At 44.9% G+C, this 18,574-nt stretch overlaps 1 protein-coding gene across 1 annotated transcript in view; it reads left to right on the top strand.

The window, feature by feature from the left end:
- Positions 1 to 18,574, top strand: part of LOC126174983 (proton-coupled folate transporter) — a 263,537-nt gene that overhangs the window by 158,008 nt on the left and 86,955 nt on the right. Inside the window, exons 5-6 of the mRNA XM_049921459.1 lie at positions 1,361 to 1,648; positions 10,590 to 10,691. Coding sequence (XP_049777416.1) covers positions 1,361 to 1,648; positions 10,590 to 10,691 — 390 coding nt within the window. The remainder of the gene's footprint in view (positions 1 to 1,360; positions 1,649 to 10,589; positions 10,692 to 18,574) is intronic.

Below are 18,574 nucleotides of genomic sequence, written 5' to 3'. Positions count from 1 at the left end.
GAAACATATCCGGGGACGTCAGATCCGGTGAACGAGCGGGTATGGTATGGTGCTTCCACGGCCAATCCACCTGTCATGAAATATGCTCTTCAATACCGCTTCAACCGCACGCGAGCTATATGCCGGACATCCATCGTGTTGGAAGTACATCGCCATTCTGTCATGCAGTGAAACATCTTGTAGTAACATCAGTAGAACATTACGTAGGAAATCAGCATACATTACACCATTTAGATTGCCATCGATAAAATGGGGGCCAATTATCCTTCCTCCCATTATGCCGCACCATATATTAACCTGCCAAGGTCGCTGATGTTCCACTTGTCGCAGCCCTCGTGGATTATCCGTTATCCAGTAGTGCATATTATGCCGGTTTACATTATCGCTGTTGGTGAATAACGCTTCGTCGCTAAATAGAACGCGTGCAAAAAATCTGTCCTAGTCCCGTAATTTCTCTTGTGCCCTGTGGCAGAACTGTACACGACGTTCAGAGTCTTCGCCACGCAATTCCTGGTGCATAGAAATATGGTACGGGTGCAATCGATGTTGATGTAGCATTCTCAACACCGACGTTTTCATCATTTCATCATTTGTTGCAGGTCGTGGTTGACGTTTCACATGTGGTTGAACACTTCCTGTTTCCTTAAATAACGTAACTATCCGGCGAACTGTCCGGACACTTGCATGATGTCGTCCAGGATACCGAGCAGCATACATAGCACACGCCCGTTGGGCAGTTTGATCACAATAGCCATACATCAACATGCTGTCGACCTTTTACGCAATTGGTAAACGGTGCATATTAACACGGGTAATGTATCACGAAGCAAATACCGTCTGCACTGGCGGAATGGTACGTGATACCACGTACTTATACGTTTGTGACTATTACAGCGCCATCTATCACAAAGCGAAAAAAGTGGTCCAAGTAAAACGTTAATATTTCTTTACGTACTACACGAATATGTAATTGAAAATTGGGGTTCCTATTTAAAAAAAAAACGCAGTTGATATCCGTTTGACCTAAGGCAGCGGCATCTACTGGGCCAACCATAGCGCCAGCTGGTTTCCCCCTTGAAGGTAGACAAGTTTCGTTCTTTGTAGAGTTTTTTCGTTTGATGCTTATTTCGTGCTATGTATGGCCCGGTCTTTATCAATGGACAACCCTGTATGCTGTTGTTTTGTAGCCTCAGTAGGTTAGGCCTGAAAATGAACCAGTTGGTTCGAAACTAGTTGCCAAACACGGGGGGTATAGCAACTATTGACAGATTCGTTTGTAAACGTTTTGTGAAACGTTATTGTAACGCTGTACTGTGAAAAAAGAAACGGTCGTCAGTGAGAGATGTGTCGCCGTGTGCAGGCAAGTACCTGTGGGCGGGCCCGTTGCAGCGGTCGTACACGCTGATGTTCGCGGTGAACGCCTGCCTGATGCTGGCGGCCGTGGTGTACGCGGCGGTGGCGCTGCGCTCGAGGACGGCGCCGGGCCACGAACCGCTGCCCCGGCGCGCCGACGCCTGCTGCGCCGACTTCTGGGACTGGCGCGCCGCCAGGGACACGCTGGCTACGCTGGCGAGGCGGCGGCCGCGCCGGCGCAGGGCCATCCTCTGCCTCATCGTCATCGCCGTCGCCTTCTACACTTTCCAGAGGGGTCAGTATACGGCCGCGCGCGGCTCCCAGCGAGTAAAAGAGCCCTCACACGCTGCAAAGCTCCTCACTCCTCTCTTCTTATCAAATGTCTTTTCTCGTATATTATTGCGGCTGTAGGGCTCAAGAATAGGACATTTACGTAGGGACATTTACGTTGCCAAGATGACGTGACCGTGTGCCTAATACGTATACGTGTCTCGTATGCGAGGGGTAACTGGAAAGTAATTCACAATAATTTTTTTCCGCCCTGATATTGCAGCTGTAATGCTGAAATTTCACGACGATCTACACTACTGGCCTTTAAAATTGCTACACCAAGAAGAAATGCAGATGATAAATGGGTATTCATTTGACAAATACATTATACTAGAACTGACATGTGATTACATTTTCACGCAGTTTGGGTGCATAGATGCTAAGAAATCAATACTCAGAACAACCACCTCTGGCGTAATAACGGCCTTGATACGCCTGGGCATTGAGTCAAACAGAGCTTGGATGGCGTGTACAGGTACAGCTGCCCTTGCAGCTTCCACACGATACCACAGTTCATCAAGAGTAGTGACTGGCGTATTGTGACGAGCCAGTTGCTCGGCTACCATTGACCAGACGTTTTCAATTGGTGAGAGATCTGGAGAATGTGCTGGCCAGGGCAGCAGTCGAACATTGTCTGTATCCAGAAAGGCCTGTACAGGACCTGCAGCATTCGGTCGCGCATTATCCTGCTGAAATGTAGGGTTTCGCAGAGATCCAATGAAGGGTAGAGCCACGGGTCGTAACACATCTGAAATGTAACGTCCACTGTTCAAAGTGCCGTCAATGCGAACAAGAGGTGACCGAGACGTGTAACCAATGGCACCCCATACCATCACGCCGGATGATACGCCAGTATGGCGATGACGAATACACGCTTCCAATGTGCGTTCACCGCGATGTCGCCAAACACGGATGGGACCATCATGATGCTGAAAACAGAACCTGGGTTCACCCAAAAAAATGATGTTTTGCCATTCGTGCACCCAGGTTCGTCGTCGAGTACACCATCGCAGGCGCTCCTGTCTGTGATGCAGCGTCAAGAATAACCGCAGCCATGGTCTCCGAGCTGATAGTCCATGCTGCTGCAAACGTCGTCGAACTGTTCGTGCAGATGGTTGTTGTCTTCAAACGTCCCCACCTGTTAATCAGGGATCGAGACATGGCTGCACGATCCGTTACAGCCATGCGGATAAGATGCCTGTCATCTCGACTGCTAGTGATACGAGGCCGTTGGGATCCAGCAAGCCGTCCTATATTACCCTCCTGAACCCACCGATTCCATATTCTGCTAACAGTCATTGGATCTCGACCAACACGAGCAGCAATGTCGCGATACAATAATCCGCAATCGCGATAGGCTACAATCCGACCTTTATCAAAGTCGGAAACGTGATGGTACGCATTTCTCCTCCTTACACGAGGTATCGCAACAACGTTTCACCAGGCAACGCCGGTCAACTGCTGCTTGTGTATGAGAAATCGGTTGGAAACTTTCCTCGTGTCAGCACGTTGTAGGTGTCGCCACCGGCGCCAACCTTGTGTGAATGGTCTGAAAAGCTAATCATTTGCATATCACAGCATCATCTTCCTGTCAACCACATCCCAGATGTGTTCGATCGGGTTCAGATCTGGCGAGTGGGGGGACCAACACGTCAATTGGAACTCGCCACTGTGTTGCTCCAACCACTTCATCACAATTCTGGCCTTGTGAAATGACGCATTACCTTGCTGAAAAACGTTACTGCTGTCGGGTAACATGATCGTCACTGAGGGCCGTGAAGTGGTGTACGTCTTCTGCAACCGTTGTACAACACTCATTGGCCATTATGTAGCACTGCATGAGCTCCACTGGACACATGAATGCCCACGTGGCTGTTCCCTAGAGCGTAATGGAGCCGCAGCCAGCATGTCTGCACCATACACGTGTGGAAAATCTGTTCCCCCAGAAGATGGTGGATTCGCGCCCTCCCATCGCCATTATGAAGAAGGTACTGGTATTGATCAGACTATGTAACACTCTGCCACTGCACGAACGTCCAGTGCCGATGGTCACGTGCCCATTCCAGTCGTAGTTGCCGAAGTCATGGTGTTAACATTGGCACATCCATGTGTCGTCGGCTGCGGAGGCCCATAATTGGGAGTGTTTGGTGCACTGTGTGTACCCTGCCCAGCATTGAAGTCAGATGTTAGTTTTGCCACTGTTGACCGCCTGTCCTGTTTTATCAGTCTGCCCGGGCTACGACATCTGACATCTGTATTGAGGGGTGGCTGCCCAACCCCACGACGTCTGGATGTGCTTTCCTCTTCGTTCATCACAGCACTCCTCGAACGCACAAGTCATCCAGTTTCCAAAATGCTCGTGCCGAACCTCTGAGCCATACAATCTATCCTTGGTCAAACTCTGATAGATAGCGCGCCTTCCCCATTCTACACATGGACAGCACACACACTGATACTATATGCAATGGGCGCGCGTCTGACTAGCAGTCATTCCTTGCCAGGTGACGCTGCTATCGCCTGGATGGGTCTATATCGACAGTAGGTCGATGGCATAATGTTCTTGCTTGTCAGTGTAATTTCAAGTTTGCCAAACAGAGCGTATTTTATTTACATGTGCGGCTCTAGCCTCAGAGGCATGAACTACGAAACAAATATGGTGCGCATGTTACTGTTGTAAACTTGTGAAGAACAACGAAGTGTCGTTCGATACTTGTAGTCCAAAGAGCGTAAACTGAGTGAAATTCACAGGGACATACGTGATGTGTATGGGGACGACTGTATGGACCGTAGCAATGTCTCCAGGTGGTGTGCATTCTTCCAAGAGGACCGTGTGAACCTTAGTAATTCGCCATGCTCCAGACGGCCGGTAACAACTGCAACCCTGCAGGATGTCGGAACCATTGAAGTAGCAATTTCGAACGACCACAGCGCGCAACTACAAACTTAATCGCAACAGTTCAACATTGACTATAGTGCAGTGTACGAATTTGTTCACGACACATTGAAATTTCGTAAAGTTACTCTTCGTTGGGTGCCCAAGGCAATCACAAGGGTCAGCGAATAATGACAAGCTCGGATCACTTAATGCATTACGCCGCCGGAGGGCATGACTTTCTGAACAAGTCGTCACTGATGATGAGTCGTGACCATACCACTACATGCTCAAAACCAACCAGGCCTCCATGGAGTGAAAACATTGTGGTTGCTCAGAACGAAAAAAATTGAAAGTGACTCAGTCAGTGTTCTGGGCGGTGCATGGTGTGTTATTAGTGGACTTTGCTGAACACTGGACAACTGTGAATGCTACAGCCTACAATAAATCTTTAATCAACTTCTGTCGTGCCCTTCGTGACAAACGCCAAAACATTAATGGTGACAGCGTCAAAGTTCTTCATGACAATGCTGGCCCCCATGTTGCTGCACCTGTTCTTGAACAAATCACCAAGTTTGGTTGAGAGGTACTCCAGAATCACCCACACGGTCCAGACCTTGCACTTTTGGACTCTCTTCTGTTTGGTTCCATGAAGAAGTTCCAGGCCAGCCAAAACTTTGTGACAGATGTGGAAGTGAAATAAGCAGTCCGCAGATTTTGGACTCTCTTCTGTTTGGTTCCATGGAGAAGTTAGAGGCCAGTCAAAACTTTGTGACAGATGTGGAAGTGAAATCAGTAGTCCGTAGATGGCTGTAATCCAACGAAACAGATTTCTACAAACAGGGCATATTGAAACTGGCACCACAATGGGATGAACATGTAGAGAATGTTGGTGACTACGTAGAAAAGTAGGGGAAATACAGGGTTATTACAAATGATTGAAGCGATTTCACAGCTCTACAATAACTTTATTATTTGAGATATTTTCACAATGCTTTGCACACACATACAAAAACTCAAAAAGTTTTTTTAGGCATTCACAAATGTTCGATATGTGCCCCTTTAGTGATTCGGCAGACATCAAGCCGATAATCAAGTTCTTCCCACACTCGGCGCAGCATGTCCCCATCAATGAGTTCGAAAGCATCGTTGATGCGAGCTCGCAGTTCTGGCACGTTTCTTGGTAGAGGAGGTTTCAACACTGAATCTTTCACATAACCCCACAGAAAGAAATCGCATGGGGTTAAGTTGGGAGAGCGTGGAGGCCATGACATGAATTGCTCGTCATGATCTCCACCACGACCGATCCATCGGTTTTCCAATCTCCTGTTTAAGAAATGCCGAACTGGCATTCTGCTTTAGCCTTTTCCGTAACATTTTCCAAACCGTCGGCTGTGGTACGTTTAGCTCCCTGCTTGCTTTATTCGTCGTCTTCCGCGGGCTACGCGTGAAACTTGCCCGCACGCGTTCAACCGTTTCTTCGCTCACTGCAGGCCGACCCGTTGATTTCCCCTTACAGAGGCATCCAGAAGCTTTAAACTGCGCATACCATCGCCGAATGGAGTTAGCAGTTGGTGGATCTTTGTTAAACTTCGTCCTGAAGTGTCGTTGCACTGTTATGACTGACTGATGTGAGTGCATTTCAAGCACGACATACGCTTTCTCGGCTCCTGTCGCTATTTTGTCTCACTGCGCTCTCGAGCGCTCTGGCGGCAGAAACCTGAACTTTATGAGTTTTTCTACGTATCTGTAGTGTGTCGTGACCATACGTCAATGAATGGAGCTACAGTGAATTTATGAAATCGCTTCAATAATTTGTAATAGCCCTGTATATAAGTTGATTTGTGATTATTTTGTTTTGTTATTTATTAAATTTTTTGTAGTAAAATTATTGTGTGTTACTTTCTGATCTTCCCTCGTATGTTGCAAATATTCTTTAATTAAAGAATGAGGGATGTCAATTTGAAATTGTTGTGAACTACTTCGTACACAGTGGTAAGAAGAAGTGGGCTACAGTGTGGTTCAGCAGTTTTTGTCGTAGGGAAGCTGAACACGAACGGAAATGATTAGCGCCACTTTACTTGTTAACTTGTAGCTTTCTCCAAGCGTTGCAAAGAAACTTTACAAAAGAACGAACAGTTGTGAAGTCTAGCTACTACAAGAAGCGGCTAGGTATTAGAATTACGAACAACTTAAGTTGGAAGGAACACACAGAAAATGTTGTGGGGAAGGCTAACCAAAGACTGCGTTTTATTGGCAGGACACTTAGAAAATGTAACAGATCTGCTAAGGAGACTGCCTACACTACGCTTGTCCATCCTCTTATACAATACTGCTGCCCGGCGTAGGATCCTAACTAGGTAGGACTGACGGAGTACACCGAAAAAGTTCAAAGAAGGGCAGCACGTTTTGTATTATCGCGAAATATGGGGGAGAGTGTCACAGAAATGATATAGGATTTGGGCTGGACATCATTAAAAGAAAGGCGACGGAATCTTCTCACGAAATTCCAGTCACCAACTTTCTCCTCCGAAAGCGAAAATATCTTGACACCGACCTACATAGGGAGAAACGAGCACCACGATAAAATAAGGGAAATCAGAGCTCGTACGGAAAGATATATGTGTTCGTTCTTTTCGCGCGCTATACGAGATTGGTAGTAGAGAATTGTGAAGGTGGTTCGATGAACCCTCTGCCAGGCACTTATATGTGATTTGCAGAGGATAGATGTAGATGTAGAAGCGGCTGATGAGCGTCGTGCAATGTGAGGCTCCCGCTACTTAAGCACAAGCGTAATGTCGAAAGCTGACTGAGACTGGGCCGCGTAGCTGCCGCCGGCCATCCTATATCACGGCGACAGAGGGCATTCGCAGTCGGAGCCACCGAAGGTGTGGCCAGTGGGCATGTATCATTGGATCTTCCGGGTCCCCACGCGACCACTGTCGACATCTGTCGAAAATGTGCCTATCCGTTTCCATCTGTGACACGCCGATGGGGGTGGTATCGATCTGTGAAACCACAGAGGTAATGACATACAATATAAATTACTTTTGGTTTATTGTTCCTATTGCAGGAACACACTTCCATAACAATACCTTCTGTAACAGTTATATTCGATTCAATTCACACTGAAGCAACCGTTGCCACGTTGTATTTTCAAATTGAACTGGTAATCAGTGGTCATGGAAGTAAAACTTTGAACATAGCTGCTAAGGTTCAGTGACCGTGTCAGAATTATATTAGAACAAATAAACCCAAGTCAAAATTGCCCAGGTTTCGACGCTACTATGAGCGTCGCCTTCAGAACTAGACTAACAGTTCTAAAACATATTAAGTATATAATACATTAATAAAATTGCCGGCCGCGGTGGCCGTGCGGTTCTAGGCGCTCCAGTCCGGAGCCGCGCTGCTGCTACGGTCGCAGGTTCGAATCCTGCCTCGGGCATGGGTGTGTGTGTGATGTCCTTAGGTTAGTTAGGTTTAAGTAGTTCTAAGTTCTAGGGGACTAATGACCGCAGCAGTTGAGTCCCATAATGCTCAGAGCCATTTGAGCCATTAATAAAATTAAAGTTTGTACTGACTGGAAAAAGATGCAGTACTTACAAGTCACGTATTAAAAAAGATCTAAGCCGGAAAGGCGACGTCGTGAATAGTTGTAAGTAAGATGGCGAGCCGCTAAGGGCTGCTCGTACTTTAGTGAACAAGGGTTGCAACAAGACTGAGGTGCCCACGTTAGAAAGTGTGGGCAAGTAAACATGGTGTTGCTACGAGCGCCATCTAGTAGCCGCAGAAACAACTAGGCTACTGTACATTCAAAATTAGACACATGAAATTGTGATGCAGCTGATTCAGGGATAATGTAAGCACTAATAATAATAGGATGAAGTTACGTATTTACCTGCTTTAAACAGAGATACATTTTGTAACGTAAAAAAACGTTAGTTATGACATACAAGAAAACAGCAAAGATGTAACAAGAAAACAACATTTCGGTAAATTGCATGAGGAAATCTGAATCAAAGATCAAGCAATGGCTTTATACAGTCGAAAAAGTTTTTATTTCGTAGCTGCAGCTGTTCGTTGAGAATGAGGCCATCATGACGGGAGAGATATTTGAAAATCTCCAATTCCTCTAAAACATCTTACCTACGCCCCTTCTTTTCGGTATGCAGAATATTGTTATCGCCTATGGCTTTAGGCACGTGTCCAGTTATTAAGAGATGATCGGCAAAGGATGAATTAAGGGGACTGGTGCCGTTCTTTCTCAAAAGATGTTCTTTAGATCTGATGGTGAAAGCACGTCCAGTTTGTCCATATAATAGGAGGAGCAGGTATCGCAGATGATCTTATAAACGCCAGAACTTTCTGTAGGGGAGCGAATGGATTTCAAATTATGAATGAAGTTTCTCTTTAGATTATTATTAGTAGAGAAGGCAACATTGAAGTTGTATTTGTTGCGAAGCATGCGCTGAATCTGGTAGGAAATGAGTCCTATGAAAGGAATAAAAAAGGTTTTTTTGGGTTAATATCAGTGCATGAGGTGTTGAGCGTGGTAGTTCTTGCAGTTTTCTTTTTTAGAATATCGTTCACTATGTTAGGCGTATATTCATTATTGACTGCTATGGTTTTAAGTAATATAATCTCCTCATGGTTCGGTGGCCGGCAGAGTGAAAAAAGGCCATTTTTTGAGACTGTGGATGAAAAGAGGAAGCAGGCACGATTTGGTCAGTATACGTTTCTTTTCGAAAGATATTGAAAGTGATGTTATTGTCTTCTATTGTAAGCGTCAAGTCTAAATAATGTAATTGGCGGTTTTCGTTTTCGAGTTCAATAGTGAAAGAAATTTTTTCATGGAGGTCGTTAAAAGTTTAAATATATGATCAATTCTATCGGCGGGTCCGTTATAGATGACTAGAATATCATCAACGTATCTTGTGTAAGAAAGGATACCTAGTGAAGCGGCTGAGACACGGTTAAACAGATTTTTTTTCCCAAGGTTCAAAAAAATGGCTCTGAGCACTATGGCACTTAACTACTCAGGTCATCAGTCCCCTAGAACTTAGAACTACTTAAACCTAACTAACCTAAGGACATCACACACACCCATGCCCGAGGCAGGATTCGAACCTGCGACCGTAGCGGTCTCGCGGTTCGAGACTGTAGCGCCTAGAACCGCACGGTCACTCTGGCCGGCTTTTTCCAGCGAATTGATAAAGATGTCGACAAGGATGCCGGCTAAAGGGTTGCCCATAGCGAGCCCATCAGACTGCTGGTACATTTGTCCGTTGAATTCAAAGTAGTTGTACTTGACAACGACATTAATGAGATTAATAAAATCGGTAATCTGTTCATCTGATAGATCTTTTTTAAACTGACGTAAATTTTCTTCCACAATGATGAGCGTCTGATGTACCGGGACATTGGTATAAAGATTTTTAATATCTAAGGAAAAGAGCTTGGTGTCTGAACTGTATACTAAATTTTTAATATTTTGGACCAAAACGTGGCTGTTAGGAACGGAATAATTATTTTCGAAAACGAAAGATTTTTTCAGTTTCGTGTAGAAATCGGGCCAAATCGTGATATGCGCTATTCATGCTATTGGAGATTGGACGTATTGGATGATTAGGTTTATGAATTTTGAACTGGGACCGAAGTTTTGGGGGATGAGGGTTCATATTGATGAGTAGTTTCTTTTGGAAAGGCTTTATAAGAAATATTGCATTATTAATGACTGACCTCACTTCTTTCTGTAATTTAGGAGTCGGATCATCATGCAGCTCCGATATGTTGTTTTCGCTGAAGAAATTTTCAGTTTTAGAAATATACTCAGAAATATAAGCAATGACTAGACAAGTATTAGCAGTGTTCAACGTTAAACCATTTTACTGTTAATAAACAGATCTCTAAGTTGTTTGTACCATCTCAGTTTATATCCTTCTTCTTTGTTTAGTTAATCTGATTGCTAGATAAATGAACAAGGCAGCCTGGGCAGCAAATTAACTGTAAATTTTGTGTCGCTGTTGTGTTCCAGATGAGAAGAACATGATGTACCTGTACACACAGCTGGTGTTCCACTGGTCAGCAGACGTGTACAGTGACTTCAAGACATTCCAGTCTGCTGCCTACGTGTTGGGTGAGTAATGTTTAGCTTTAAACTGCTTAAAGCTCCATCTCCATGTATCGTCAATAAGGGGGTGTTCTGTTCTGGACAGGAAACCTGCTTCTATGGAAAAAGACTCTGGAATTAATTGAGCGTGGTCCCTAACTTGTTGCGTGACAACTGTGTATCAGATTGATCCTCTTCCTGATTCATCCTCCCACTTCACTTCCCCGAGCGCTTTTAATTTTGCAACATTTGTTAATTCTATTAATTTTTTTGCAACTCAGCATCGGGAGTGGCGTATTACTTTCAGAAAAAAAGACTATGAGGAAGAAATGTAACAGTTTCTGGTGACCACCTGATTCTAAATTTTTATCAAGAACATCACTGAACAGTTTAATGAGAAAATTATACTACTGGCCATTAAAATTGCTACACCAATAAGAAATGCATATGATAAACGGGTATTCATTGTACAAATATTTTATACTAGAACTGACATGTGATTACATTTTCATGCAATTTGGGTCCATAGATCCTGAGAAATTAGTACCCAGAACAACCACCTCTGGCCGTAATAACGGCCTTGATACGCCTGGGCATTGAGTCAAACAGAGCTTGGATGGCGTGTACAGGTACAGCTGCCTATGCAGCTTCAACACTATACCACAGTGCATCAAGAGTAGTGACTGGCGTATTGTGACGAGCCAGTTGCTCGGCCATCATTGACCAAACGTTTTCAGTTGGTGAGAGATCTGGAGAATGTGCTGGCCAGGGCAGCAGTCGAACATTTTCTGTATCCAGAAAGGACCGTACTGGACCTGCAACATGCGGTCATGCATTATCCTGCTGAAATGTAGAGTTTCGCAGGGATCGAATGAAGGGTAGAGCCACGGGTCGTAACACATCTGAAATGTAACGTTCACTTTTCAAAGTGCCGTCAATGCGAACAAGAGGTGACCGAGACGTGTAACCAATGGCATCCCCTACCATCACACCGGGTGATACGCCAGTATGGCGATGACGAATACACACTCCCAATGTGCGTTCACCGCGATGACGCCAAACACGGATGCGGCCATCATGATGCTGTAAACAGAACCTGGATTCATCCGAAAAAATGACGTTTTGCCATTCGTGCACCCAGGTTCGTCGTTGAGTACACCATCGCAGGCGCTCCTGTCTGTGATGCAGCGTCAAGGGTAACCGCAGTCATGTTCTCCGAGCTGCTGCAAACGTCGTCGAACTGTTCGTGCAGATGGTTGTTGTCTTGCAAACGTCCCCATCTGTTGACTCAGGGATCGAGACGTGGCTGCACGATGCGTTACAGCCATGCGGTTAAGATGTCTGTCATCTCGACTGCTAGTGATACGAGGCCGTTGGGATCCAGCACGGCGTTCCGTATTACCCTCCTGAACCTACCTATTCCATATTCTGCTAACAGTCATTGGATCTCGACCAACGCGAGCAGCAATGTCGCGATACGATAAACCGCAATCGCGATAGGCCACACTCCGACCTTTATCAAAGACGGAAACGTGATGATACGCATTTCTCCTCCTTACACGAGGTACCACAACAACGTTTCACCAGGCAACGCCGGTCAACTGCTGTTTGTGTATGAGAAATCGGTTAGAAATTTTCCTCATGTCAGCACGTTGTAGGTGTCGCCACCGGCACCAACCTTGTGTGAATGCTCCGAAAAGCTAATAATTTGCATATCACAGTATCTTCTTCCTGTCGGTTAAATTTCGCGTTTGTAGCACCTCATCTTCGTGGTGTAGCAAATTTAATGCCCAGTAGTGTAGTAACAGTGTGGCGGCTCGTATCATGTTGCTGTATGCTGTCATGTGTTTGACTGTCATGAATTCACTCGTTCCCAGATTACATACAGGGTGAATCACCTAAAACTTGCACCGCAAATATTGCGGAAGTGGAAAGTGCTGTTGCTGTGCGATTTCCACAGAATGGATTGGTAGTCAGGGGCTCGTATTTTTAGCCAATAAAAGATTGTAATAATACTTAGCAAACGTTTTCTTATGCAGACAGACGGCGGCAATATACGCTTCCAGTCTGGTGTGGAATAAATGCTGCACGCATGCTAGCATTTCGGAGCAGATGTCCGAGCAGGCTGCAGTAATACGTCGTAGCGTATCAAGGGTTGCAGTTGGTATGTCCTTGTGGATAACGCCATTCAGCTTTCCCCACAGAAAAAAGGCTACAGGCGTCAAGTTCGGGGAACAGGGCAGCGAAGTTACAGATCCGCTGCGTCCAATCAAAGGTTTTGGAAACAATTCGTGAAGATATGCTTCATGCGCCACGGGCTGGACAGCCGTCATGTTAGTACCAATGGTTCCTACTAGTCCGGAGAGGAATGTCTTATAGCATCCGTGGAAAATGGTCTGTTAGGAGGCTGCAATACTCGTGCACCATCAGTTTTCCGTCTACGAATAACGATCCTATGAGCTGATGGTTCACAATCCCACAATACACGTCTGCTCTCCATGAAACCTGGCGTTCCACATGACGAAGCCAACGGGGATTGTCAACAGACCAATAGTGCATGTTTCGGCGGTTTTAACTGGCCATGACTGTTAAATGTGGCTTTATCACTAAACAAGATACACGATACATCTGGAGTATCCTGTTGTAATGTCTATGTATGGAAGTTAACACGATTCTCATAATCATTTCCATGCGGCTCTTGATGGAGGGAGATGTGATAGGGATGGAACATATGACGATGCAGAATGCATAGGTCACTTGCGTGACTTACTGCACTTCCTCGTGCGATTGCGCGGAAGCTAACGTTCGGATCAACTGCAACAGCACCAAGAACATTACTAGTAGTGTCCCCCTCTTCTGTCGTCACTTGTTTCCTTCTGTTCCGTTGTCTAGGTGTTACACTACCACTTTTACGTAATTGGTTGAAGAGGTTGATAAATAACTGCCGAAATGGTTGACATCTTTGGGGTATCTTGTCGCACACACCGTACAAGAACGAACTGCGTTCTTCCTACGCTTTCCATACATAATGAGCATGTCGGCTTTTCTTCCATTGGTAAATCCCATCGTCCTCTCACGACCTACTGCTTGGATTGTTATTCATTAAATGACTAGCAAGTCGCAATGCTTTCAAGGAACACACAAGCACACTGTAAGCAGACATAACAACATCGTACCTAGCAACTACGCAGGTTGAATTGCACATAACAACTGTCAGTGTGGAAACTTTTCAAAATACGTCTCCTAAACGACACGCTCTAGAATCCTGCAACAAACACCACTGACGTTCTGATTTACCCTACTTTTTTGTTCGTTAATTTCAATCGGCATTATTCAGTTTTTAAAAATGTGCCTTCTTGAGCAACAAAAAAAAAAAAAAACGCTTTCTAAGTATTATTGCAATCGGTTCGTTGGCTAACAATACAAGCCGCTGATTACCAATCCATTCTGTTAAAGCCACGTATCAGCAGCACTTTCCGTTTCCGCAATATTTACGGTGGAAGTTTTAGGTGATTCACGCTGTATACTATTCCGAAACTTCACAAGCAAGTTACGCCTGTGTGTTCCGTTGCGCTGGAGTGTATGCATACTACAAACTAATAGTACGACTGGAACCTTTAACTGGATGATGATGATGATGTCCCATACTCGGAGGAGCGTAGGGGAAGATGCGGGAGACAGGCAAGGTCCTAGTTGAGGTGGTTTGCCATTGCCTTCCTCCGACCGTAATGAGGATGAATGGTGATGACAACGACGACACAACAACACCCAATCATCTCGAGGCAGGGAAAATCCCTGACCCCGCCGGGAATCTAACCCGGGACCCCGTGCGCGGGAAGTGAGAAGACTACCGCAAGACCACGAGCTGCGGACTTAACTGGAAAAAAGTTAAACTTAAACCAATGTTTTGAAATTTTAATAGTCTGTGTACTTTATTAAGCAATGATAAATTAATATTTCTTATTAATTTCTAAACATAGATTATTTTGTTATTTACCAGTTAGTGAGTGTAACTCGGTGGCTAATTGCGCGTCACACAATGCGTACAAAGTAAGAGGGAGGTAATGGCGTAAATAAAGCTGAGAGGGATCATGAATCGTACCTGGATAGCTCAGTCGGTAAGAGCGTTTCCAGCGAAAGGCAAAGGTTCCGAGCTCGATTCCAGATCTGGTACACAGCTTTAATGTGGCAGGATGTTTCAACAAATACGAAGTTATGGATACAGTACCCACTTCTTTTTATAGTTTTTTGTCCCTGTCCTGCTGAGATATCTGTGTGAAAAGCTGTGCCGTTGTTCTAAATACACATTAAACTGTGCGTCGCACTGTAACTGGCAGCATAAGTCAGTTCGCAGGCCGCAGGAAGTAAAGGGCCTTATCATCTCCAATAAGACCGAGTCTGTATCACCTGTTGTGACGTATATGCAACTCAAGTACTTATCGCTTTAATGTGTTCTTACGGATGTGCAAAACTAAAGTAATAGTGTCGCTAATGACTCCCGTTCTCTTCTGGCCGGATAAATCCACGGCTCTCGTTATTTTGTCCCGGACTAGCCAATGGACTGAATTTTGCCAGAAATGTATGGAAAGCTGTTTGTTGTATGAAACGAGTCCAAAAAGGCCGTGTTGACCACTCGGTATGTCTGATATTTCCTCAATAGGCGGTTTGGTTACGGTGCTCTTCCTGTGGCCATGACAGCTGAAAATTGGTCTAAAGGAAGAATTAAATTGAACGCCATTCATCGGACAGATTCAAAGCCTGCCTGATTCGATACCACAGGTGTAAAGGTTTTTATCGCAGTGCGTCACGACGTTGCTAAACATATAATTCGGGCTTGGAAGTTCGTTTTATTTCTCAGTGCATTTAATCACCTATTTATTTCCGTATAGGTCATATAACGAAAAGGATATTTTTGGTTATTTCTTCATGGTGTTGTAAATTTCAGAAACTGGAATATTCACCTTAGTCTAAATTTGTATAATGCCAATAATTCCGCCTAATACCCATATTTTTAGTCTTTGTAAGACGACTGCTCATGTCAAAAATGAAACAGTTTTGTTTGTCATTTACTACGTCCCTCGCTATTGCAAATAAATGAGAAGATAACGATGTAAGTAAGCTTTTATCTGAATCTGCCATTTGCTTATAACTCATGAAGTACAGAAAGATCAAACTGTAACTTCCTTGCAGTGCTGCATTTATAACAGCTTTCTCGTATTAGTCATGTGCATACCCGAATACGTCGCGTTCTTTCAAACGTTTCCAGTGGTCGAATAATTTATTTCTTAGCACAATCACTGGTTTAGACTATACCACTGTGTTCTGCAGAGCCTACCTCGTGTCTCCCTCAGCGCGTGGTCTCGTTGGCCCATATCCAAGACGAGCCTGTATTATTGACCCGAGCTGCGAAGATGCTTATTAGGTATCCTGTAGAAACTGCTAAGGCCTCTATTGAGTTCTTGTGAAGTGCTGAATAATCTGACACAAAAATAACAATAAGATACCTAATTATGAGAATTGCAAATAACTGCCTGTAAGATCTAGTAAAGTTCGAGTCGCTTCAGAAGATACTGTCTTAATTGTAATAGGCTGGTTGAGTTGTTATTCCTTGGAACGCTCGAGTTGCTCCGCAGCGTTGATTGGATCTTTATTTGAATTCAACTCTTCAGTGGCCAACTGTGTTTAGGTTTATTCACGCAGCCATGTGAAGGCATTTTCAAATGTTGTCAGTGTCAATGCACGGTCACTTAATGAAATGTAAACATTCTGGCAACATGAGTTCAGACGACAACGACCTGCTTACATTCAAAATGGTAAAATTATGAGGTGGCATGAAACAAACCTCAAATTGGCATGTGCTCGGATATGTATGTGATCAGTACTTCAGTGCTACCACACAGAATACGAGAAGCAACACTATCCACATTACATCCATACTCATACATGTTATAAAAATGTATGTACACTATATGATCGGAAGTATCCGGACTCGTGGCTGAAAATGACTTACGTGGCGCCCTCCATTGGTAATGCTGGAATTCAATATGATGTTAGCCCACCCTGATTGAACGTATGCCTGCGAGAGTGGAAGCTGTCATTAAGGCTAAGTCTTGATTGACAGCTTCCACTCTCGCAAGGATACGTTTAGTCAGGTGCTGGAAGTTTTCTTGGGGAATGGCAGCCCATTCTTCACGGAGTGCTGCACTGAGGAGAGGTATTGTTGATTGTTGTCGGTCGGTGAGGGCCGCACGAAGTCGGCGTTCCAAAGCATCCCAAAGGTGTTCTATAGAATTCAGGTCAGGAATCTGCGCAGGTCAGTACATTACAGGGATGTTATTGTCGTGTAACCACTCCGCCACAGGCCGTGCATTATGAACAGGTGCTCGACTGTGTTGAAAGATGCAATCGCCATCCCCGAATTGCTCTTCAACAGTGGGAAGCAAGAAGGTGCTTAAAACATCAATGTCGGCCTGTGCTGTGATAGAGCCAGCAAAACAATAAGGGGTGCAAGCCCCCTCCATGAAAAACACGACCACACCATAACACCACCGCCTCCGAATTTTACTGTTGGCACTACACACACCAGCAGATGACTTTCACCGGGCATTCGCCATACCCACACCCTGCCATCGGATCGCCATATTGTGTACTGTGATTCGTCACTCTACACAACATTTGTCCACTGTTCAATCGTCCAATGTTTATGCTCCTTACACCAAGCGAGGCGTCGTTTGGCATTTACCGGCGTGATGTGTGGCTTATGAGCAGCCGCTCGACCATGAAATCCAAGTTTTCTCACCTCCCGCCTATCTGTCATAGTACTTGCAGTGGATCGTGATGCCGCCTGGAATTCCTGTGTGATAGTCTGGATAGATGTCTGCTTATTTTACATTACGACCCTCTTCAGCTGTCGGCGGTCTCTGTCAGTCAACAGACGAGGACGGCCTGTACACTTTTTTTACTGCACGTGCCCCTTCACGTTTCCACTTCACAATCTCATCGGAAATAGTGTACTTAGTGATGTTTATGAACGTGAGAATCTCGCATGCAGATGTATGACACAAGTGATACCGAATCGCCTGACCACGTTAGAAGTCCGTGAGTTCCACAGAGTGCCCCATTCTGCTCTCTCACGATGTCTTAATGACTACTGAGTCGCTGATATGGAGTATATGGCAGTAGGTGACAGCACAATTCACCTAATATGAAAAAGTATGTTTTGGGGGGTGTCCGGATACTTTTGATCACATAGTGTATGTATGTTCCACATCTCTTCTTAAATCACTGAATCGGTTTCAACCAAATTTCATACACGTATCACTTAATGTCTGGAAATAACCACTGTGGTAGTAAGAACCACCTATGTATCAGGAAAAGGACTCAGTCTGTACAGGGCTGCTGGATAGGACGGATATAAATCTTTATTTTGTATGAATTGCTCCTCTGCCCAATTTGGAAATTGACAGGAAAACGACTCACTCTCTGCTGGGCTCCTGGATAAGATGGACTTAAGTCTTTATTTTGCATCCATTGTTTAGTTGAGTAATTTGAGTTGTCATAGACAGTGGCTCCATCCCTGTGTCCATCATGAGGTCCGAGTCCAACAGACCTAGTTTACAACACCGCCACCTGACTGCACTGTCGGCCCTCCCCATCACCCCTCCCATGACGTAATCCAAGATGGCGGTCTGGGGAAAGGTGACGGGAAAATTATTCAGTCTATGTCTAGCTGCTGGTCTGGGAGAAGATACGTAATTCTTTACTGTGTTCAATGAATAAGATGTCTATGCTGGAGAAGGAGAAGTTTAATGGGTATGTTAGCTGTAATCATGCAGGAGAACTGTGTCAATAGCAAAGATATTTGGTGAAGACGAATATGCTTTATCAAATAATGAAGATGCAGTAGGACG

Source organism: Schistocerca cancellata, chromosome 3 (assembly GCF_023864275.1).
Source record: "Schistocerca cancellata isolate TAMUIC-IGC-003103 chromosome 3, iqSchCanc2.1, whole genome shotgun sequence".
Classification (NCBI taxonomy): domain Eukaryota; kingdom Metazoa; phylum Arthropoda; class Insecta; order Orthoptera; family Acrididae; genus Schistocerca; species Schistocerca cancellata.
Note: the sequence above shows the minus strand (reverse complement) of the source record. Positions and strands in the feature narration are given on the sequence as shown.